A 23,719-nucleotide genomic window follows, 5' to 3' on the forward strand; every position below is an offset into this window, starting at 1 on the left:
GACAGGAGCAGCTCACGTACAACAGCGTGTGCCTGGTGACAGCTGTCACTGTGATCTGCCAGCTTCCGGGACACAGGATCTGCAGGGGGTTCAGAGGAGAAAAGGCTGTTGGTTATGGAGTTTTCTCTTTTGTAATCAGCAGAGGTTTCTTTGCAAGCGTGTCAGGAGCCTGTGCTTATGTTGGAAGTCCCACAGCTGGTCCTTCCTCCAGTGACCTTGCACAGGATCTCTTAGACAAGAGCTACAACAGTGCATGAGGAGGGCAGTGCTTTGTTTTATAGTTCCTACAAAGTAGATGTGTTTATTTCCTGGTTTGGCATCATACTTAACATTTTTAAAACCACTTGGCCCTTCGCTTGCTCCTGAGTTCTGGACTGGCTGACCAAGATACCGATAGTACGGGCCAGTCGCTGTTGAGGGTTTGGGGAAACAGGTGGCCAAGGCGTGAAACTGGGGAGCCTGATGAGAACGAAGCCCGGGAAGGCTGCTGTTGCTCCCAGCCTGTGACTGGAGCCATATGGGGGAAAAATAGCTTCTGAACATTTACATGTGGCTTTGTATTCTCCTTGCATAATGGTGATCCCCGTGTATGAGGCTTGATGTCTGCACTCACGGGTAGTGTGTCCTGATTTTTGATGATTTTCAATACCTGCACTCCAGTTCCTTTCAGTATTTATGGCTCTGTCAGTCATCTCTTCGTGTCCTGGCCACGCGCGTTGCTGTCTCTCACTGGCATCCAGGATTTTTGTCACAGTCTTCACATCTTTTGGAGGTGAAAGCAGCCACTGTGCTGATGTGAGGAGGTGCCATGCAGGAGTCCAGGGCATAATCCCTAGGAATGCAAAAAGCAACGGGGAGCAAGATAGATGTTGGATAGATGCATAGGTGGGAAGTAGAGAGTACATTCGATGTTTGCATATGTGAGAAGTAAAATCCATTGCTGCCAACTCTGTAAATGTTTAATTTGGAGATGTGTGATTCCACGCCTGGCTTGTCTTTAAATACAGCAAATACTACTTTTCTCTTTAAATTTCTCTCTTTTTTACAATTTCAACTTCAATCTCATAAAGAAAGATCAAATCTCTTCTGAGGAAAGATGGGCTTTTTACAGCTTTGGAGAAACTAACCGTATATATTTGCAGTAGGGAAATGGAAACTACAGATGACTAAAATCTTAGGTGAGAAAGAGTTGTGACTTACGGAATGTGCTGTCCTGCTCTCCCTGTGTTGTCTGGTTTGCTGAAGGAACCGCTTTCCCTCTGAGTTCCACCAGGAAATAGCTGTGGCTGACATCTGGGGTGTCCAGATTTTTTAGTGGATGGCTGAATGGCAGAACTAGTACTTTCTTCAGCTGCCATCCATGTTGTAGCAACATCTATGGCAAGCTCCTCGTGCGCAGTGCCGGTCAGAGCCGCTGTCACTCGTGGTGCCAGCTGCTGCAGGTACGGGTGGCGTTGTGGCACACAAGGTGAGGGTTTCTCTGGGGAGCCACCTCTTGCCAAAGGCAGAGTTGGTGCCTAATGCTTGGCAGGGCACAGCCTCAGCACGAGAGAGCCCCTGCCCATGCCTGAATCCAGAGACCAGAGGCTGTTTCTTGGTGGTTGACTTGCAGGAAACAGAACTGATTGGGTGGGGGGGCGATCTGCTTTAACTCCTTGTAAAAACTTCCAAAACTGTTATTTGGAAAAGGCCTGGCATCTCTAAAATTGTAAGGAGAGGGAGGAGCAGGAAGAGGCAGAGAACAGCCCCTGATGAGCTCAGGGTGGGTCTGCGATTGCTGGCTTTTGTGGCTGCATTTTCCGAGCTCTGCTGTCTAAGCTATGTCAGTAATTAAAGATCCAGTGAAGAACGGGTATGCAACTGCACTTCCCACATCCTTGGTGAGGTCTGAGCAATCAGGGTCTTGGAATAAACATTTGGTTGAAAAATTCCTCAGTACCCCGATCTGAATCTACTCATCTCCTGTACTGCTGCAGAGATCTGCAAGTAATTTGATTGCATACAAAGCAGTGTTTCAGTAACAAGTTCTTGTTCAATATTGCCATGTTTCCCCTTATTTCGGATTATTGATCTTTGCTCCCATGTAATGCCAATTAATTTTTCTTTCTATGTAAATGTCTTGTGATTAATCATTTCACTGCTCATCCTTAGATCAAGTATTTTTATAAAAATCATGCGTGTCTTATGGGATGTTCAGAATGTGAGCTGTGGGATCTGCAATGAAGGAATGGTAGTCAGGAGGCATGCACAGGAGTGCTGGCTGCTCAGGAAACCCATCTGCTTCCCTGCCCACCTGTGCTTGCATGCCAGCTGCCCTCCCGGTGTTGTGTCCCTTCTGACATCCGAAGCCAAGGACCCCTGAGCATTGCCACAAAATGGAAGCTCCCAAGTGACGTGCTGTAATCCTTTGCCAGCACTAGCTGGAGGAAGCTCTGGCCTCTGCCCTAAGTGGAAATCTGTCCCCAAACCCTTCTGTGGCCTGGCTAGCATTCTAAAGGAAAGGTTGATTTTCTTAGACAAACAGGACAGAGCAGCCTCTTACACTCTGTTTCCCTGACATGTCACTGGGTGTTGTTCCCAAGGTCTTGTCACTGGTCAGCCCTGATCAGACCCAAGTGAAGTGGACACGCAGAACACACGGTAATCATGAGAGAAGCATTCCAAGGACTGATAACCACATGAAAGCTTCTTGTGTATATTCTTAGGCCTTGTGGCTCTCCAGCAGAAGCGAATGCCAACTGTCCACCCCAAAACTACTTCTCGCTGTAAACATAAGGTGCATGGAACTGTCTTAAGTTTTTTTCCAGAAGGAGATTCTGGTGTTGCCACCGATTGTGACATTTACTGTAGGTACAGGGCTTGCATGCTGCCGTAAGGGAACTGATTTTGGGCATTGATGGGCAAGCGGATCCCTGGAAATCTAGATTTTGTACCGGTGGGGAGAGTTGTAGGTCTTTTTCCAGCATATCTGAACTGTGTGCATCAGTTAAGGTCTGCAGGTTGTATTAGCCTGTATATGTTTTCAGTCCTTTTCTATTTCTTCAGCACCCCACCAAAATCCTAATTTTGTTCTGGATCTTTGGTCTTGCAACAACATGGGGATCTGTTGTTGTGGTGGTTGTTTGGGATGACCGAGTGAAGCTGGAAAGTAGCAGGAGGTTGGTGCTGAGGAGCTTCATTCTGCTGAGCCACCAGCACGTTCACAGCAGAGTTGTTGTTATTTAGTGGAACACGTTTGGTCCTTAGATGTTCTCCTTTTGGCCCTCTGTGAAAGAGGCAGCTGGGGAAACTGTACCCTTAGCTCCCTTTCCCCACACAGAGAAATCAGATTACAGATGACTGAAACCTTTGGGCAGTTCTCTGAGAGGCAGGCAGGGACAAGCAGTGCAGGCCAAGCCACAGTTCCCACCGCAAAGAAAACAAAAACACAGGTGCTGAACGGACTGCGGCCACGCAGATGAGCTGAGCTGTGTGTACAGAACACGGCTTTGCACGGAAGGGGAACGTCGTTCTCGTTCTTTGGCTGTTGTTCGCTCAAGGCGTGCTTCATTTCAGCTCGCCTCCGGGCAGAGTTCTTACAGGTCCTGCCGCAGAACTTCTCCACGGTGAGAGAAACGTGTGATCCCGGGGCCCGAGAGAAGAAATTCTGCTGGAGGGCCCCTCCAGGGGGGAGGCTGCTGCTGGCCACCTGAGCAAACACCCAGCCCAGCTGGCGAGCCTGGAAAAGCCAGCACAGGGGATATAGGGAATGGCTGTGCACAAGGGGGTTTGCTCGGGGCTTCCCACCTCGGCCTGCCTCGTGCGAGGCTGTTCCCTGCGTACATCTCTGGGGCCGTGGGCAGGAGCACAACAGGGAGCACGTGCCTCCTTGTTTCCAGTAATGGGAGAGCCAGCGTAGGGCATTGAGGTCCATGGAGCATGGTTCCAGGCATTGCTGGATGGGTGCTATGGTTCTGAGCAGTGCTGGATCGGTGGCATGGTTTCAAGCATTGCTGGATCGGTGCCATGGTTCCAGGCATTGCTGGATTGCTGCTGTGGTTCTGAGTGTTGCTGGATTGGTGCCATGGTTCTGAGCCGTGCTGGGTTGGTGCCGTGGTTCTGAGCCGTGCTGGGTTGGTGCCATGGTTCTGAGCCGTGCTGGGTTGGTGCCGTGGTTCTGAGCAGCGCTGGGCTGGTTCTGTGGTTCCAGGCAGTGCTGGATGACAAGCTGCTCAGCGTTCTCATTTGTACCTGGCGTGCCTGGAACGTGTGTGTGTGTCAGGAATGCAAGGAAGTGATACAGACCAGGGCACAGTGGTCCAGCAGAGCCGATTGACCCCAGGGAGAAGAGACAAGGTCCCTGGATGCGGGACAGCACACCAGAGCCACGGGCTGGGGTCTGGTCAGAGTGGGGCTGGGAACGCACGGCTGGGGCAGAGCTGGTGTCGCTGACCCTACGAGTCGGTGTCAGGAGCCCTGCCACAGCAGAGCACACAGAAGCCCTTCCGAGACAGCCAAACAGATGTGTGGAGGGCTGGTGCGAGGCAGCCGAGGCGGAGCTGCAGTGGGGAATTCTCCAGATGACAGCCAGGAGGGCTGGATGCGGGAGCCACAGCAGCGGAGGTTGCTGTGCTGAGTGAGCTCTGCAGCAGCTGAGAGCCAGGCAAACAGCAGCACGAGTGTGGGGTTAGCCTTCACATGCTGAACAGATTTTGCTAATATCACTTTGTTATGCAAATATGTAATTATTTCATTTCCTCTAGAAGGAGTATTTGTGGTTTCCTGTTCCCTGGGACTTCCGAGCGCTTGTGTAAAGGGAACAAATAGCTGCGAGGTTGCTGGGTTGTGCACTCTGTGGCAAGCTCTGAGAAAGTGAAAATCCTTGAAGTTTTGGTGGAGGTTTGAAATGGGACTTTTGGAGGGGATGCTGGAGGGTGGTGAGGCTGGCCCTGACGATGGCACAGGCCTTGCTCACCATTTAAATAAACTTAATTTGGATTGAAGCCTGCTCTCTGCCAGGGGCTAAGGAATTAAAATGCCAGGTTGCTGCACAGGCTGGAGACCGTGGTGATCAGGATGGAGCTGCTCAGGGACAGTAGGGCCTGGAGTTGTGCTGGCTGTAGCTGGAGGGCAGGATATGTCTGGATAACTGGTTTGTGGCACTTGTGTGGAAGAAGCAGAAAAGGAATAGCAGAGAAGCACAGAAGCACAGTTCCCCTGGAGGTCAGGTGTGAGAGTTTGGTGACTGTGGAGAGGAGCTCCTGACATGGTTTGGTTTGGTTTGGATGGTGTGCTCACAAGGCTCTGGCATTTAACAATCTCCTGGAGTGGGGGATATTCTTAAACTATGCAAGCTGCAGAACTCTGTGTAGTGAGTGTCCTGATATGTCACAGGGACAGACAGCCCATAAAGTGAGGGATTTTTGAAACCCTGTGTGTGCCTGTGGCAGCTGTTTGAAAAGGGAGATTCAGAGGAGGCTCCTAATGCCCCGAGATGTCACTTTTTCCTTTCTGTTTCACATGCAGTGTCCTCTTTCTCTCTCCTTGCTGGCTGTAACAGGCTTGTATAGGGCTAACTTTATATTTTAGACACTTAGCTGCAATCGAGTGCTGGGGTGAGGTTCTGGGAACCGAATTTGGGGTTAATTTTGCATAAACGGGGCTTTCTGCCAATACTCAAAGGATTTTAAATAAAAACTCAGCCATAGGGTGCTTGAGCTTCCATGTTAAACTGAAAGTGGTTCTTGTCTAATCCCCTTTTGCTTGAGAATGGTGTTACAGATGCACAGTATCTCTGAGGGCTTATTTAATTTTTTGTCTACTCAGGTAGTTCTCGATTTACAGTGGTCTGATCTCAAGAGTCAGGAAGCTGCTCAGAGGATGTGTTGGGGATGTGCAAAAGATGACATCTTCCAGCAAATGGCTTGGTGCTGCAGGTGTAGGACAGGATTCAGTTATGCCAGTTTTGATTTAAAGACATGTGGTGTGTTGTTGCTTGGGGATTTTTTTGATGTTGCTTCTTTCAACAGTAGAAAAAAACTGAAATCCTGAAATTATCCTGATATGGTAATTTCCAGTTGTGTAGAGAGCCTTCTTTGGGACTGACACTTCTGCCATGGATATAAGCCAGGGACTGCTGCTTGTGCTGAATTTTTCAGCCATCAGTTTAAATAATTTTGTTTTCTTTCTGCAGGGATCTGCATTGGTTTTATTACTTGTGTCAAAAAAAAGGCAATTTATACCTTAATGTTTTAATTATGAGCTTATTAATTATGTTTACTTGTATTGTTAGCTTTTATATTGCCTGTAATGTGCATTTACCTAATGAGAAGTAGAGATAATGGTACGACTTGCATGGATAGTGGCGCGGTGTGTGTTTCCACATCTACGGATGTGATTTGGAGATGCATGTGGCAGCTTCGGTGCCTCAGCACTGTTTGAAGATGAGTCACTGCCAGGGGTTGTATCTGAGCCTTCAAATGGGGGAGCATATAAAAATCACTGCTCTGCTGTTGAGAATCTTCACTTTCCTCCCTACCTGCTGGTGGGCACTCGCCTCTCGCAGTTACAGATGGGCTTGTTACAACTGCGTGACAGTGCTTGCTGCCCATCCTAATTTCAGTGTAATTTGAGAGGCAATACATGATGTGGTGTGGTGTACTATTCAGGGCTGGATAATGACACACTTGCTGTAGCCCGTGGAAAAGCCAAATGCCCTGTGCTGGAAATGATACGTGCTAAGCTCCTTGTGCTGGTCTCTAGGCCAATCTTATTATCTCCCTTCTTCAGCTTAGAAACCAAGCCGGTCTTGGGAACCAGCACACTCAAGAACTGTGACCCTGCAGCGAGGCTCCTCTTCCACCCCTGGTGTGTTCCCTGCCCGAGGTACAGACGAGGCACCCCTTTGTTGCAAAGCAGATTTGCTGAGGGACAGCGTCCTGTGTGCTGGGCTGTTGTGTAAGGCTGAGACATTTCTGTCCTTTGGTGCTGAAAGACAGCAAATGCGGGAGGCACATGGAATTGTCTCAGCCGGGCAAGGACACCTTGCCGTGCCCCGCTGTAGCCGAGGATTTCTCTAGGCGCACGTCTCCTCCCACGGGCTCCGGGCTGCTCAGGGCAGCTCTGCCGGTCCCGGCCGGGTTGGAGGAAGCCGAGGGTCTCTGAGGGTGGCTGGTACTCCGGAGGGGCGGGCAGAACCCCACCACGACCCGGTGAGCATCGCTTCCGCACCCGCTGGGGTGCTCCACTCCCAGCCAAGCCTTGAGACGTTCCGCGGGAGAAGCGCGAGTGGACAACTACTCGCGATTTTATTTATTTATTTATTTTTTTTTTTCAATGCGATCACGTTATTGTACGGCCTTTGGGAGGGGCTGGGTGGAGGCGGGCAGGGGACCGTCCTCCGCCTCGATCGCCGTCCGCCCAGGGGGATGGAGTTTCCAGAGAATCCCCTCCCTCCGTCCCGTCCCGTCCCGTCGCTGCGCTCCCCTGGGGTGGCGGCTCCTCGCACTTCGCCCCCGCCGGAGCGAGGGCGGGCGGGGCGATCGCCGCGCTTCCCCCGCTCTGCGCGGCTCGGGGCTGCACCGAGCCGGGAGCAGCACCGCCGCCTCTGCCCCGCAGCAACCTGCGCGGCTGGGAATAAAACCCCCCTTTCCCCGCCGCCCAGGAAGGGCGGTCCAGACCGCGGAGCTTTCCTCCGCCCCGCTTTTTGTCGGGTTTTTTTCCCCCTTTCCCCCTTTTTTCCTTCCCCAGGAGAGGCAGGTGACGAGGGCGCGGGGCAGCGGCGGCCCGGGCGGCCGGCGGCGGCGGACAGGGTGGCGGAGCACATGCTGCGGCTCTACGAGCAGTACCGCGGCGGCCGAGACCCGCCGACACCGGCCGCGCCGTGGCTCCGCCGGGGCAACACGGTGCGCGGCTTCCGCCCGCTGCCGGCAGGTGAGTGCGCGCCGCGGCCGGGGGAAGAGCATCGCTGGGGTGGTGCCCGGAGAGCTCGGTGGAGGGAAGAAATGAGAGAATTGGAGGAGTATCGCTTCCTGCGGGGACTGTGGGGTTTGGCGTTATGTCCTGTGCTTAAATTATTGCCTTACCGCTTCTGCTCTGCTTCAAGCATCAGTGTCATCGCGGTGGCTGAGTACAGTGCAAGGGAGGTGGAGTAATTAGCGGAGCTTCTCCGGAGTCCCCTGTTTGTTAGTGGTGTTCTGCACATGTAGCTTCTGTTGGAGCCAAGGGCTGGTGTGCACCTGACGGAGCCGTGACATGGCTTGGGGTTACTGACAGTGAGATGCAGTGGCAGATGAGTTCAGTTGAAGCATCACTTAAGCGTTGCAAATATTTCATCTTGGCATCTTTGGAAAGGGCGCTTACGTCTCTCTGTGATTGCACACTGGCATGGACAGGTGGATGGGTGAAAATGTAAAAACGTTTTCTGTAAGGGAGGGGGATGAGTTTAACATTCCAGCATCTCAAAAGAACCATGTCCCAGCAGAAAGAGAAGAAGTCACTGTCTAAATGCTAGCCCTAACCCTTCCCTCTTGTGGTTTTTGTGCATGTGAGCTCCACAAGGGCTAAATGGAATGGCCAGCACCCAAAGATGGGCATCGCTGGGATGTCCTTCCCTTATCTGCTGCACCCCAAAGCCTTGCTGTCACGGCACACACAGAAACCCCATTTGCTAGTCTCTTACTTTTCTTTACACCGGTGCACTGACCCAGTGGCTTTTCCTTGGGCACGCATCTACCAGTATAAGTGAGAGCTGTCCGTGAGTTTCAGTGACTTGCTTCAAGTCCTTCCTGTCCTAGGAAAGAGAGCTGTGGGTGGCAGGCTTCCTTGCTTCTTCAAAAGCATCAATGTCTTTTGTAAGGCAGCTCTGTGCAGAGACCAAATACAATGAGGAATGAGTGGCTTTGGTGTCTTAGGTTTCAACCCTGCAAGTATTTGTGTCCACAGGAGAGGCTTTAGAGGAGTAATTACCCTGGGTTTGGAGCACTGAGAGCCAGGACTCTGCCCAGCTGCTGCTCTTGCTAAAGAGCTCTCTTGCCTTTCTAACGTGACTGGTTTGCCTAGTGAAGTCTCATGTCCATGACTGTTGCTGAATTAAGCCTACCAAAAGAGGGGAGGATATAATATTCACTACAGCACACCCCCCCGCCCCCCAAAAAAAAAAAAAAAAAGAGGAGAGGTTGTTAATGATCCTAGCAGAGCAATATTTGCTCTGTTATGCATATCTGATTAAAGCCATTTATTGTTCTAAACCTAGAATGTTGTTGGTTGAAATCCCATCTCTGTGGTCTTTCTGATTATATTAGTACTCTCACTTGATGTTGAGTGGCAGCAGTCCTATAAACACACTGCTTGCTAATCCCTTTCCTCCTCCTCCAATACTTCCACAGATCAAGTGCCAAAGCAATAAATTGGTTTTAAAAATTGTTGACACTTTAATAAGTATTTATCCAAAATATTTAACCAGTTATCTGTTGTCTTTCTCTTGCCATTGGCAGCAGCAGCAGCTTATTTCGTGTGGTTATTGATGGCAGAAAATCTGTTTCCAGAAAGCCCTTATATGTGGTGTTCCTCAGGGCGGTGGGTGCAATGGGAAGACTTTTTCTGACTTCTTCCTTGTGCCCAACTGCCTGACGAGGCTTGCCATGAAAATGGCACATCCAGCAGTATTCTCCTTCCAAGGTACTTTGTGTCTAGGTCCTCTGCTTTGGCTGTTGCACTCCTTGGCTCCAAATTTCAGTCTCCCATGGGTTTCCCCTTGTCCTCAATGGGATGCATCAGTTAATTTAATATGTGATTTTGCTATTACACCTTCACATTTTACCAATCCCTCTGCCAACCCCTTCAGGACTCAGCTTTTTGTCTGCTAGGAGCAGAAGTTCCCCACGAATCCTCTCGTGTCTCCTCCATCCACAGCAAGAGGTCTTGAAGCAAGTTTTCAGTGGTTTCATTTGCAGTTTAACTTTGCAGTTTAGCCTGACGTTTTCAGGAGAGAAACTCTTCCTTTTCTGAAGCACAGATTTTCTGAGCTCTCACAGGTAGCTGTGAAACCTTTCTGTCCTTGCTTTTCCTCTGCAGGGGCTTCTGCTTCTTCTGCAGCACATGGGAAAGGCATTTCCCAAATCTCCCAGGTAAGCCAGCAGGCAAATTGTTGAGAGTCTGGAGTGCTGTGTGATGAGACCAAAAGCTCGTAGGATTTGTTGAAACTCATCCCTGTTTCTGGTCAAAGAACAGTGGTGTCGCACGTGGCAGCTGCAGCCCTGTTACCCACAGCCAGCAAAACCCAGCCACGACTGATTAATCAAAGCAAGCATCCTCATTCCTGTTAAGAGCAAGTTTCTCTTTGTGCCGCTCAGTTCTCTGAGGGGATGGGACCAGAGCTTCAGCCCTGTGTGGCAGCTCTTTGAAGCCTCCGTCCCACGCTGCCCTGAAACCTCTCAAGCACCCGAATTCACAACCTGGCTTGTTTGGGCTGGGCGTTTTGGCCGTTCATTTTGATGAATGTTCATGCGATCATTCAGGTAAATTTGTTTGCTGTTAATCTTGCTAAATTATCTGGGAGCATAATTGTACAGTTTGAATAGCTCAGGAAAAGGGACCTTTGCTTTTGACAAAGCTGAAAAAAACCCCCAGTCCCGAAATTCACGAGGAGTGCAGTAAGGATGTACGTATATCTTTCTTAGAGTGTTTAGCTACACTTTAACACTGTTCTCCCTCATGGACTTAACTGCTCTAATTTGTTTCTCTGTATCTGAGTTGAGGGATGTTCAGCCTGTGATTTCTGTGGCAGCTCTTCTCACTGTTGCAGGACATTTCTGGGATGACTCTGGTAGTTCTTGTGTTGCTTTGGACAGGCCTTTTCCAGTTTTTCACCTGTGGGTGCCACAGGAGTGAGTGGTTTTCCATCTGTTGTGGCTCTAAAAGACGCATAGGAAGGAGGTCAGGTGATCTGTGAGACACAATGGAGCGAACGGGCAGCTCTGGCAAGGGAACTCTGGAGCTTCTCTCCTCCTGAAAGAGACCTGAGCAGGAGCCTGCTTACCCTCAGCACTGCCTCCGGAGGTGTGCTGGTGGCTGCCCAGGCTCAGGGTTTGGAGGTCAGATGCAGCACGAGAAAATAAAGGGGAGCGGAAAGATAAAAGCCTCAAATGCAGATTAGGTTTGGTTCTGAAAGCATTTTTAATCCTAGCATCACTTAAGGAGCATGGCTTGCAAATGAGTCCTGACTTTAATTGGAAGGTCCTCCTAATGGTGTTATAGTAAAGCTATACAGTCAGAAATTACTTTAAACTCTTTTTTATTGACTGAAGTTCAGGTAATTTCAGGTATTACACCTGCCCCTAGGCCAATTCTTGTGGTTTTAGAACTATGTTCTCCTCCCTTTCCCAAGGCCTTTCTTTCCTTTGTTGTGGTGCGAGGTGCCCACGCAGACAGGGGAAGCGGAGCAGGCACGGGGAAAGCAGCGCCTCGCCGGCTGCCATCAGCCTGCAGAAACCAGTCCAGGCCAAACGCTGGCCCCTCTGAGCACCAGTAACACCAGGGGTTCTTTGCAACAAGAGCTTTACAAATATTCAGTCAGGAGACTTTCGTTTTTTCCTTCTCTGTGTTGGGGTTTGTTTTTTTTCCTCTGCTCCCCTGTAAATACAATGCAAGCAGTAGCATCCTGGTATTTTCCAGGAACTCGACAAACATTAAGCTATGATTTGGGCAGATCTGCCCAAATCTGCACGCCTCTGAGGCAAATGGGCAGGATCTGTAGGTTCGGCCTCTCAGGACAGAATTTCTGGCTTCTGTCACCGTGTGTCTCACAGCGGTGCCACGCACGTGAGCGACCTGTGTTTGCAGTTCCCTGCTGGTCCCTGTTTCTAGAACAGTGTTTCCTACTTCGGCATGAGGAGCTGTGGCATCAGAGGACAGGCTGTGCACAAGTTGCTTTTCGCCCCAGCAGCTCAGGTGCGATGAATCGTGGCTGTGAGGAAGAGCGAGGTCGGCTCTCCTGCCCGGATTTGTGGACGCTCCCCCTTGGCTTGCTTGGCTTGTGCTAGCTTCGAGCTAGATGCTGTGTTTAGTTTTCACACCTCCTGTGGTCCTCCTGCTTAAAATATGTAGAAAAGAGATCGAGTGGCCAGTGTGCAATGTGCAGATCTGTGGGTTTCGTATCATGAAACCCTCATGTAAGTTAGGTCCTGGGATGCAGCTTTGCTGTTTCTACACAAGTTCTTTATTTGGGCCGCTGATAGCTTTAATCTCTGGTGAACTTGCTGCTGTTTTATATCGAGTTGTTGGCTGCTGTGATCTTACCTGCTTTGCTAAAAGAATTAGTAAAACCAGTTCGGCACCAGGTCCTATGCCCTTTCAAAAGGGAGAACCGCATCCTATCTTTTCCTGTTGCACAGAACACAAATTGGTAACTAGGAAGCAGCAGTCAAGCGAAAGGAAGGTGGGAGAAAAGAGAAAATCTGGTTTCCAAATCTGTTTCTGTAGAGGAACTCGTTCCCGTTTCCAGCTCCAAGTGAACTTTTGTACGTGGGCTGTGAACCGATGAGAACAATGTTTTACACCGGAAACGCCGATCCGTCCTTAACCGGGCCCTGGCACAGGGCACCTCTGCAATATCTCCTTTAAATGGTGGCTAATGGTGACTGTATAACTAAATAGTCCTCGTTACTGCATCCTTTTTCACCCGTGGGATAGATTTGGCAGTCCATAAAAATGTCAGGGCATCCTCTATAAAGGTAAACACACCACATGTTCGCAGACTCGTTCCAGCTTTTTGATGCCTGAAATCCCCCTTGTGACAGGAATCTGTTTGTGCCAGCAACGTCCGTCTTGACTGCACTTCCTTAAAAATACTCTTTTAATGCCAGTCACAGTTCCTTGCAGCTGTGGGTCGGTGTGGGGAGACGAGGAAGCACGGGCCATGCCCCCAAGATCCATCAGGTACTTCAGCTGCAGTGCCAGGAGCTGGGTTCGAGCTGTTAGTGAACAGTCTGCAATGGTTTCCAGCAGAGCAAAAGCAAAGTCTCATTTCAGTGAAATGAAGTTTTCCTGAGCAAAAGACGCTTTTGTAGTTATTTTGAAGCTGCATCTTCCTTGGCGTGTAATTTTTCAGGGTGATTTCTAGCCCAGGGAACGCTTATTTCAGCGCAATGCTCGTGCCTGGGAGTCGGGTATCGGTGTGGCACAAGTGGTGTACCGGACCTGGTGCTCCCAAATTGTCATGGAGCCCTGGGTAATGCGGTTGGGTTTCTGGAGGCGGAATCTGGTGAATCCACAGATGTCTGTGCTGGCCGCTAGTAAGTGTTTTTGAGGAGATTTTGCAGATGAAGGATCGGAGAACTCGGAGCTGCTGAAGCTGGGAGGTGGTTGTGTAGGAAAATAGCACCATCTACTGCAAGTGCTTCATCTTGGCGTAGAGCTACAGGCTGGAATTTGGCTTTTAACCAAAACTATAGACTCCCTCTGTGTCCGCCCCGTGCTGTCCAGAATTTCTGGATGAACAAAAGCAGCTTCCTTGGTCTTCCAATACAATATGCCAGTTTAGAACAGGCGGGTTTTTTAAAGTGGCATTGGTAATGAAAATTAAGATCAAGACTTGTCCTTCAACATACGGCAGTGATTCAAATAGCAACTTCTTAAACAGGTGCCCGTGAGACACCGTGAATTCTATGCTCCTAAGACTGATCTACTCAGTGCTCTGCCAAATTAGATATTAACCTTATTACATCAGTGGTCACAAACCAAGCAGAGATCAGGTCCTCGTGTATGCCTGGTATCAAGGCCTGGTTTTGGCTTGAGGAATACAAAGGAGGATGGAATTCCAGGTAAATCTAGTTCCCTAGGCATCTGCAGTAATAGTGGTACCTGAGTTTTCAGTGCTTGCTAAGTTACCTATGTGCTCTGCTGTCAGATTAGGCTGAATTGTGTAAACAAAGATGATTCCTTAGATGATTTGGCCTTTCCACTGTTTTGACCCTTTTCCACTGAAGATGATGTGCAGGTTTTTTCCATAATTCCATGAAGCAGTGCATCTGCTGAGTTGGGGAGAAGGGTTCTCCCTTTCTTCCTGCTTTTTTAATGTACTGATTGGAATACTATGACACAAAAATGTTCAGAAGAGAAGGAAGCTGCTTGGATTGCTGTGGGAGGGATGGGGTAGCGCAGGGAGAGTCCAGGCTTTTGCCACACTTACCTGAGTGGCACTGGCCATTGGGATGCTACAGGCTGGAGGCACTGAATGTCAAACAGAACATGAATTGGTCAATGTCTGTGAAAGATGAGTACTGAAAATGGTCTTTTCACTTGCCTGGGCAAGGGACTTCCTACCTTGTGTGGAGGGTGGGAGTGGTGTGGCTGGTCATCCCTAGTCTGTGGCCATCTCTGTGCTTGTTATTGCTGGGACTGACCCTTTGGAGAGGCTTTTCACAAGCCCTGGTGTCCAAAAAGCATTTAATTCTGCATTTCCCTAATGTGTCAGGGTGTTTCCAGCCCTTTGGGCGGGGCTGCAGACCATACCTTAGCTACATTGTATTTGAGTTTTCCTTACCAGCCAGGTTTTACAGCTTAACATTCTGATCTGTGTTTCTCTTCCTCTGAAGGACGAACATAACTGCAGCCCACAGGGAATTTAAAAATAAAAAAATCACACCTTCCTCTTGAGCCTTGCTGTTGCACCTTGTGGGGGTTAGAGTGTTCCACCCATGAGCCCTCAAATCTGGTTTTTGGATTGGCTTTGTTTGGGCTACCAGGGTTGCTCTAGTACTGTCTGCCTGCCTTCAGCTGTATTAGTAAATACCTTCTATCTCTGGCCTGAAAATTGATGAAGTGTCCAAGATGGAATGACTAAATGTACCCAGTGTAACTGACTGCTCTAGCGGGAAATTTGGGCATGAGTAGTATCTGATTTAGCCAAAAGGCTGTCAGAGCAGCCTTGTGTCCCCTCTGGATGACATTTTTAGATGCCCATATTCTTACGTGATTACTTGTTTTTCCAGGGAGCCCCGAGGGCCAGGAGATGTACATTTTTAACCTGACATCACTCACGGAGTCTGAAAACGTCCTGTCAGCTTCGGTGTACTATTATGTTGGTGATCTGCTGCACGTGAAGTGGAACTGTTCCCAGCCCAGCGGCTGTTCTCATCACCGGCATGGGACACCTGAAATTCAGATACGTCTTTCGGTTTGGACCTTCCCTTCAGCTGGGAACCCGACTCGCAGCCTGGGACATTTCCTCATAAATGTCTCCTCTGCCTACCAGGATGTCCTTTCCTGGCAGTGGAAGGATATCACTCGGCTCCTGCACGAAGCAAAGCAAAACAACGAGCTGCTGATCAGTGTTAAAATGGATCTGCCCGGCCACCATCCCTGGGAAAGAGCGTCTTCCTCCTACGAGCCCTACATCCTGATTTACGCCAACGATTCCGCTATCTCGGAGCCAGAGAGCGTCGTCTCCACCTTGCGAGGACACCGCCATCCTCTGGCCAGGGTCCTTCCCAAGGCAGAGGGCCCCAGGAGGAGCAGCAGCAACAGGCAGCGGAGGAAACGCTCCGCAGGCGCCCTGTTGCCGCTGCAGAACAACGAGCTGCCGGGAGCCAGGTACCAGTACGGCGAGGAGCGCAGCTGGGAGGGCACCAAGCCCTACAAGGCCTTCCAGCCGCAGCTGGCAGACAGGGCCAGGAGTAAGAAGAAGCAGAGGAAGAGTCACGTGCAGAAGAGCCAGACTCTGCAGTTTGATGAGCAGACGCTGAAGAAGGCGCGGAGGAAGCAGTGGAACGAGCCGAGGAGCTGCGCCCGGCGCTACCTCAAGGTGGATTTTGCAGACATCGGCTGGAGCGAGTGGATTATTTCCCCTAAGTCCTTTGACGCCTATTACTGCTCAGGAGAATGCCAATTCCCAATTCCAAAGGTATGAATGATGCTTTTTCACTGTCTGTTACCATAAACTGGGCATTTTGTTTCCCGTAAAAAGGCAGGCAGCGATGCAAGCCAGATCTGGAAAACTGTCTGGTAGGCAGCACTTGTGCCCAAAAGGAGCCCAGGGCCCCACCACAGGCAGTGGCAAGGCTGCCCCAAGGGCAGGGAGCTCCAGCTCCGGGCACTGCCAGGCGTGGTTGGGGTGCCACAGAGTCGAGTGAATCACTTCTGCTTCACTGGACCGAGGGAATCCAAAGCCAATGGATCCAGGCTCACTCACTTTCAAAATATCCTGTGGTTTGTATGAGCTGGTTGCATGTGGGTGGCAGGGGAGGCTGATGTGCTCCTAGCCCTGTGACCTAGATAGATGAACTCTGCTCCAAATGTCCAGTGCCATTCTTAGCAACATTCTTAGTGGGCCCTGGAGGCTGCCTAAACCTGGGAGTAGGACACGGGATTTGAGGCTGGCCTAAAACGAGGGGTATACACAAGTAACAGCTGCAGGAAACATCAGTCAAGGCAGGGCTCTTGGACTCACTGCAGCGTTTCATTCCAGAGTCTGTGGTCCTGCCACAGTGAAGCCAGAGCAGTTGGTTCCAAAATACATGTGGCGTTTCAGTGGCTTAAGGAGCCAAGGGAGTCTCCCTTGGAAAGCGATGGGGGGAAGAAGTGCACCAAAGGGGATGGCACACGGACAAAGCAAGCTGCAAAAGGTGGGGTCCTTTCCTTGGAGAAGCCTTGCCTAGCTCCAGCTGCAGGGGCAGGATTCAGAGCTGAGCACCACAGGATCTGCCGCTCCTGAGACGGTGTTTGCAGGAGGATACCCTGACCTCGGGCAGTAACAGACTGTGCCTGTGGGTACTGCATTTCCCTTGCTGAGCGTGAGCCTAGGGTTAACAGCCTGGTGGGTAATGGAGAACAGATGTGCTCCCCACACCTCCAGATGTGCAGTTTTTTAGCCATGCCTGGTTCTAGCCAGCTGGTTTGACTGCTGCCAAACCCACCTGTGCTGGGAGCGTGACCTGGCGTGGAGCTTGTGGGCTCTGGAGACGCTCTCCTGTCAGGAGTGGGAGCTGGTAGCTGCCTTTGTGTGCCCTGCGTGTAACCCAGCTGCAATGACACTCGGCAGGCAGTGGTGTTCTGCCTTTTGGCTTGTGATCAGCAGGCTCCCAGCTCTTGGCTCCCAGTTATTCTGGGGAGAATGCTGCCCAGCAGCTGAGGAAGGGAACATGACTGGGCACTACCAGACCTTTCACTTCCCTTTGAAGACAGAAATTACGTGGAAATCTGAGTTGTATGATAATCCAAAACTTCTTTTTAAATCCCTGGCTGCTACTGCTGAGGAGTGTAGGTACTCTTGAATTCCAAACAAACCAACAGAAATGTCTTTGATCAGCTTAGATGGGGACTTACAACTTCATGTACTAGTGTGCTGAGCAAACGAGATGATGAGCTGGAATTCACAGTTGTTCCTGCTCTGTTTGTAGGTCCATATCTAACCCTTAAGACTGACTTTTTTTCCCAAAACCAAATCATCTTTCATTGCAGCAACACTGCAAATTGAACATTTGGCCAAAATGACCTGGTTCTGTGTATTTCCCAGGGACATATGATGGGATACACACTGAACTGTTTTGATTCCCAGATTGTGTGTGTAAGAACAACTCTAAAAACCAAGGAAGAAGTCCCTGGCTAAAAGCTGTATCTTGTGCATTTTTCATACCCAGCTATCTCTTGTGCAGGTATTTGGATCAGGAAGCATTTCAGGGTGCAGTTACCTTACCAGGCAGATTTGCTTTCTGTTCAGAGCAAACCTGAGTGTGTCCCTTCTTATAAATTTAGGAAGCTTTGTCCTTTGAAGTTTCTTCCCTGAGGAAAATGTCACTTTAGTATGAGGCAGAGCTGTCTTGGAGGCTCCTTCCTCAGCAGTGCCACTGGCTGCAGATGTTCCAGCTGAGGGCTCTCCACAGGGCCCTTGAACAAAGCAATTTGATTATAATCCATGGCAGTGTGGGTCAGTAACACGTTCTGCCGTGTCTGTCTCTTGCAGGCCATGAAGCCATCCAACCACGCCACCATCCAGAGCATTGTGAGAGCCGTCGGAGTCGTCCCCGGCATTCCCGAGCCTTGCTGCGTCCCTGACAAAATGTCTTCCCTCAGTATCCTGTTCTTCGATGAGAACAAGAACGTGGTTCTGAAGGTGTACCCCAACATGACAGTGGAGTCCTGTGCGTGCAGATAGCGCCTCGGAGGCCTTTGGGCACCGCCGGCGTGGTGGCTGCCTGCTGGGGAAGGGGGTGGCCAGGCGTCTCGTCACACCTGCTTCGTGTTTGCACTGCCAATGCGTTTCCTTTGGACAGGAAAGGGAACATGTAAAGGTTTCCAGTCAGTCAGAATGGGAGCGGGATGGATTCCAAACAGCCATTCCAAGGAAAGTGAACACAAACTTCTCATCCGAGGTTCTGGCCGAGACACAGGGCTTGGCAACGGGAGCTGACTGTACCTGTTGGAAGCGAGAGCTGGAAGAGGAACCTGCAGATTGTTGAGACTGCCCAAAGGACTTAGTGATCTATTTTTGTACAAGAGTTTGGAAGCAGCACAGGCTGGTCCTTCTTATCTCTGTTCTGACGGTGGGGAGAGGTTAGAAATGTCGTAGTCTTCATTTTAAAGCTCAGTTTCTTGCCTTAGGTTTTAGAGTAGTACAGCAAGGCGGCAAAACCAATCTGACATCCCGAAAGCTGTAGGTAAGCCCACGTGTCCGTGCACCTCCTTGGGAGGAGGTTACCCACCTTGCACTGACACGTGCTCCGTGCTTCAGCTCTTGGGAGCTCCAGGCAGCACGGCTGAGGGCATCGCTGGCTGCTGCCACGCATCCCGCGCTCGGTGAAGTGTCCTGGTTCCTGGAACGCTCTCCCAGGTCACCTGTGGGCTGTCTGCCTGCAAGGGCGCTGTGGCCAGCTGTGCCCTGGCCTCTTCTCCCAAGACGACGGGAGCAGAGGTCACAGCCTCGCGCTGCACCAGGGGACGGTCAGGCTGGACTTGAGGAAGAATTCCTGCATGGAGAGGATGGTCAGGCAGTGGAAGGGGCTGCCCGGGGAGGTGCTGGAGTCACCCAAAACAAGGAGCTGTTCAGGGAAGGACTGGGTGGGGCACTCGGTGCTCTGATTTAGCTGGCAAGGTGGTGATTCCCTTCTTCCATGCTCTGGGGGCTCTGAGCTCAGCAGCAGCAGGGTGTCACTCCTGGGGCAGGGCTGGCCCAAAGATTGGCGCCCTCAGCAGAGAGGAGGCTTGTGAGTTTGCAGGATGGGTTGTTCAGTGGCTCCTTTTTCCTTGTAAAAACAGCATTTTCAAGTGATTTCTGGGGAAAGGTTTATCTGTGTACAGACTGTCAATTTTAAAACGTGAAAATCACCCCCGAAAAAATAAAAGTTATTTTGTATATGGAAAGAAACTTTTACAGATGCTTCTAATTTATTTTATATCCACGGCCCTCCTAATGTATCCTCCTTTATCTCAGCACTCTTCAAGCCACGCAGTTTTCTCTTGTCAGTGCAAGGACTTTGGAGCTGCCAGGACTGCAGGGGAGCTCCAAAGGACAAGTGCACCCACTGCTGATGGATAAGCTGGTCTGGTCTCTATTGTTTTCCTTCAGGAATGCGGACGTTGTGCTCGGAATTCCGGAGAAGCGGAAAATAAAATGACTTTAAAATGGAATCTGTCTTTTCCTGTGTGGCACTGGGACGTTTCCAAGAGCACTCAAGCCTTTCCTGAGCCTCTTCAGGCTGCTGGTGCTCGGGGCTGTGGCGTTTGTGTGCAGAAAACATTCCAGGCTGCCCGCCCCGGGTCTCCTGTGCATTTCCACAGTTCCTCAGAGGGGGAAAATGCCAAGAGGCTGGTGGGAAGGGCTTTCTCCCAGGCTGGGCATCCTCAAGACACCTGAAGTTTGCTTTTTAAATGTTTGTTGTCTTTTGTTTCCCAGCCCAGGGCTAAGCTGGAGAAAAGGGGGACAGAGTAGCAAGTGGAACTCCCATGTTCAGATCCATCCTTGGATTCCAGGTTCTCCTGCTGGGTCTGTGCTGCCTAGAGGAAGGAGATGTTGGGGGTTTGTTCACCTTTTGAGCTTGGAAGAGACGCTGAGCAGGAAACTGCAGGGCAGCTGCGCTTGTGCAGTGACTGGAGGGGAAACATCTGCCCCACGAGCCGTGGTCGTTTCCCCTCCGGGTCCTTGTTTCCCTCTGTGTCCCTGTATCCCTCTGGCCCTGCCGTGTGTTTGGCACTCTGTCTTTCTCTGTCCTTCTCCACGCCTCTCTCGTGTTCCCTTTTATTCTCTGTGGTGCTCCCTGTGCCATTGCTCCTCGTGGGATCCTTGTGTCCCATTCCCTCTTCCTGTTCTTTTTTAATCCCTCCCTGTCATGCTGCCCATCCCCTTTTTTTTAAATTTGTTTTTTGAGGTTTACAGTGGTTTTTATGGGCCGTAGCATGAAGCAGAGGTTAGGTTTCTAGTGATGTTGTGGTGGCTTTCACTAGCGTGGCTATGTGCGTTTGTCTTGGTGAGCCTGCGTTGCTGTCACCTACTTACTTGGTGAGGTTTTCTTAGTGTTTATAATCTCATTATTTTTTACTGTATTACCAGGATTGATTTATTTGGATTGTTTAATTGTAGCGTGTGTCTGATTGTTACGGATAATTCGGGATATGTTGTCTATGGTTACTTTTATCTTTAGGCTTTGTGCTTTTTTCTAGGCGGCGTTTTTGTTCTGATGGTTTGAGGCATGATGGGTTTATTGGGTTAGGAATAACTTTTTTGTTGTAATTAATTTATTTGTGATACTTTTATAGCTTGATTTATTTGGTGGTTGTTTTTTATTAGTTTTATTTTTGGGAACAGGGGTATTTATATGGTTGATTTTTTTAGGAAGATTTTTTTGGGTCGTGATTTTTTTGCTTTGTAGTATTTTAGGATTTTTAAATCGTTAATTAGTCCGGTGGTTATTTTTGGTTATTTTATAGAGTGTTGGTTACTCTTGGTGAATTAGTGTGAGGTAGAATTTTGGTTATTTTTTTCAGTAACGTTTAGGGTCAGTTGTATGGTTTTGAGTTCAGTAAGTTGGTTTGATTTATTTTTATTTACGAGATTTTCTGGGTTTGCTGTGTGGGTTTCTTTAGGGTTGTTTTTTATTTTTGTTTCATTTTTGTGTGATGTGAAAATAAGAGTTATTGAAAAGAGCATAGTGAGCAGGTTTTTTGCCGGTAGTTGTTTGGCTGGTGGAGCTGTTATTTTTTTGGACAATATTGGTGGGAATTCGGCATTGTTTGTTTTGTCATTTTATTTTTAGGAATTAGATTTTAAATGCAAAATTGTAACTAATATTAAAAAACCCAAATATATAAATATAGAAATGGGAATATGAAACTTCAATTCTAAATATAAACAGAATGCATATAAACATCAATAATATAATATTTAATACAGAGTATTTAATATTTGTATATAAATACATCTACATATAGATTGTAAATATAAACAAAATTGGATATAAAATATAATATAGAAATTTATAGTAAATATATGCATATATATATAAATACAAAATAATAGAAACCTATACAATGCGTAATACAAATTATACTGTATATATCTTATTATAACATAGTATATTCCTATATATTGTATAAATATAGTCAATATATAGTAATATATAACTACTTGTAAATGTGAATGTGAATATCAAAAATATAAATGAAAAAATATTTAAATTTAGTTTAAAAAGGGGGGGTTTCTTTTTATTTGGTACGAGGCAGGGGTTTTATTATAAAAATTATAAATAAAATAAAGGTAAAAATCTAAGTATAGAAATATATAATAAATACATAAGGATATGTATAAAAATTAAATACATACAAATATTAGCAGTACATATATAAATAAAAAATTTTATTGTCATGGTGTATATTATATGTATTGATAAATATAACACATCAATATAAATTATAGATGCAAATGTAAATATAATTATGAAAAACATAAATATAAAAATATTTAAATATAGTTTAAAATGAAAGGCTTTTTTGGTTTTTATTTGGTTAGAGGAAGGGGTTTTATTTTTAATAATATGAATATGCATATTATTTTGATATAGTTCAAAATACAGATATATACAATCAATTTATAAAGATATATATAAATACAAAATATGAATAAATATAAGTAATAGGAAGAGATGTAATACAGACTATAAATAACACTATACAACAATATACATTTTAAATATAAATGTGAATATAAACATGAAAAATATAACTTAAAAAATGTTAAACTTTTATGAATAAATACGGTTTCAAAGAAAGGGGATTTTTTTTTTTTTTATTCGGGTAGAGGCAGGGGTTTTATTTTAAATAATATAAGCATTATATAAATACATAGAAATTTATAATCAATATATAACGGTATGTGTAAAAATAGAAATATAAACCAAGTCTTAGGAACAGATGTAATGTAGAATATAAATTACATTACACATCAATATACATTATAAATAAAAATGTGAATATAAATACGAAAAATACAAGGATAAAATATATTTCAATATTGTTTAAAAGAAAGGGGTCTTTATTTTCATTCTTATTGGGTCAGAGGCAGGGGTTTATTTTTTCTTCTGGGTGGTTTTTTGGCATTTATTTTGGAGGACTTTTGGAGGGGATCGCGCCTGTTCGCTTTTGCCGCGTCCCTGCCCGCAGCCCCGGCTGGGGCGGGCGGCAGCGCTGCCGCCTTGTGGACAGAGCGCGGTACTGCAGCCCCCGGGCCCCAAGCAGCCGAGAGGCGGCGGCGGCGAAAACGCCGCTCTCTGCCGAAGTGCTGCAGCGGGCGACAGCGGAGGAGAGGGTGGCCCGGGACGCGCTTGACCTTCTCAAGATGGCGGAAAGCCAGCGCGGGCAAATCGAAGACCTCGGTCCGTCTACTGGACTGCCTGCGCGGCACCCCGACGCCGGCGCGGCCTCGGTGGGATTTTCCGTAGCATTTCCAGTGCCGTGGACACGGGCTGTGCGCTCAGCGGCGCCGCGGCCGGGCGTGTTTTTGACGAGCGGCGACAGGCTTTATTATAGACAGTTCTCTAAGCCGGGGGCCTCTCGGGGCCGCCATCTTGAGAGTACCGTGTCGCGGACCCGCTTGACCTTCTCAAGCTGGAGGCAAAAGGGCGGGAAAAATGAGGACCTTGGTAAGTCTATAGAGCTGCCTGCACGGCACACCGATGCCAGCGCGGCCGCGGCGGGATTTTTTGTGACGATTCAAGTGCCCTGAACACGAGCTGTGGGCTCAACAACGCCGCGGGCGGGCATGTTTTTGACGGGCAGCGACAGGCTTTAGTAAAGACGCCTCTCTCTGCCGAGGGCCTCTCGCGGTCGCCATTTTGAGAGTGTCGTGGAGTGTCGCGGACTCGCTTGACCTTCTCAAGAGGGCGGCAGAAAGGGCGGGAAAATTCAGGTTCGCCGATAATAGACGAGTTTAGCCGAAGAGCCGATGATAGCCGAAAATAGTCGAGCTTAGACGAACAGTCCTCAAGACTCTGTGGCTCATCGTTCTGTAGGAGGTAAGAGCACATAATATCGTGGGACAGGGAAATCCCTTCTGCCTTGCAAGCAGCCTTAAGCCATGGAGGCTGCAGTTTGCCACAGGCATTCTTAGCTCCGTGTCATCAGGTCCTGGCAGTCTGGTCTGCCGGGTGTAATTGCCGTGGCATTAAATCCTTTGCTGGTGGCTGATCACCCCCAGCCGGCTGGATTCCACGGCCAGGAGCTGGTGCTCACAAAGGCAGGAAGGGTTTAGGAATGG

General features: G+C 48.6%; 1 protein-coding gene across 5 annotated transcripts in view; it reads left to right on the plus strand.

Moving 5' to 3' along the window:
* BMP3 (bone morphogenetic protein 3) overlaps positions 1–19,602 on the plus strand; it is a 77,558-nt gene extending 57,956 nt beyond the window's left edge. For 4 of the 5 annotated variants that reach the window (XM_041459649.1, XM_041459650.1, XM_041459651.1 and 1 more), the window contains 2 exons: positions 14,970–15,880; positions 17,939–19,602. In XM_041459649.1, the coding sequence (XP_041315583.1) occupies positions 14,990–15,880; positions 17,939–18,130 (1,083 nt within the window). In that variant the 5' untranslated portion in view covers positions 14,970–14,989 and the 3' untranslated portion in view covers positions 18,131–19,602. Of the gene's footprint in view, positions 1–7,781; positions 7,912–14,969; positions 15,881–17,938 lie in introns of those variants that run through there. The other variant, XM_041459652.1, reaches the window with a different exon arrangement.
* The last annotated feature ends 4,117 nt before the right edge of the window (positions 19,603–23,719 follow it).

The sequence above is a fragment of the Pyrgilauda ruficollis genome, unplaced genomic scaffold, assembly GCF_017590135.1.
Source record: "Pyrgilauda ruficollis isolate IOZ18807 unplaced genomic scaffold, ASM1759013v1 scaffold139, whole genome shotgun sequence".
Lineage (NCBI taxonomy): Eukaryota > Metazoa > Chordata > Aves > Passeriformes > Passeridae > Pyrgilauda > Pyrgilauda ruficollis.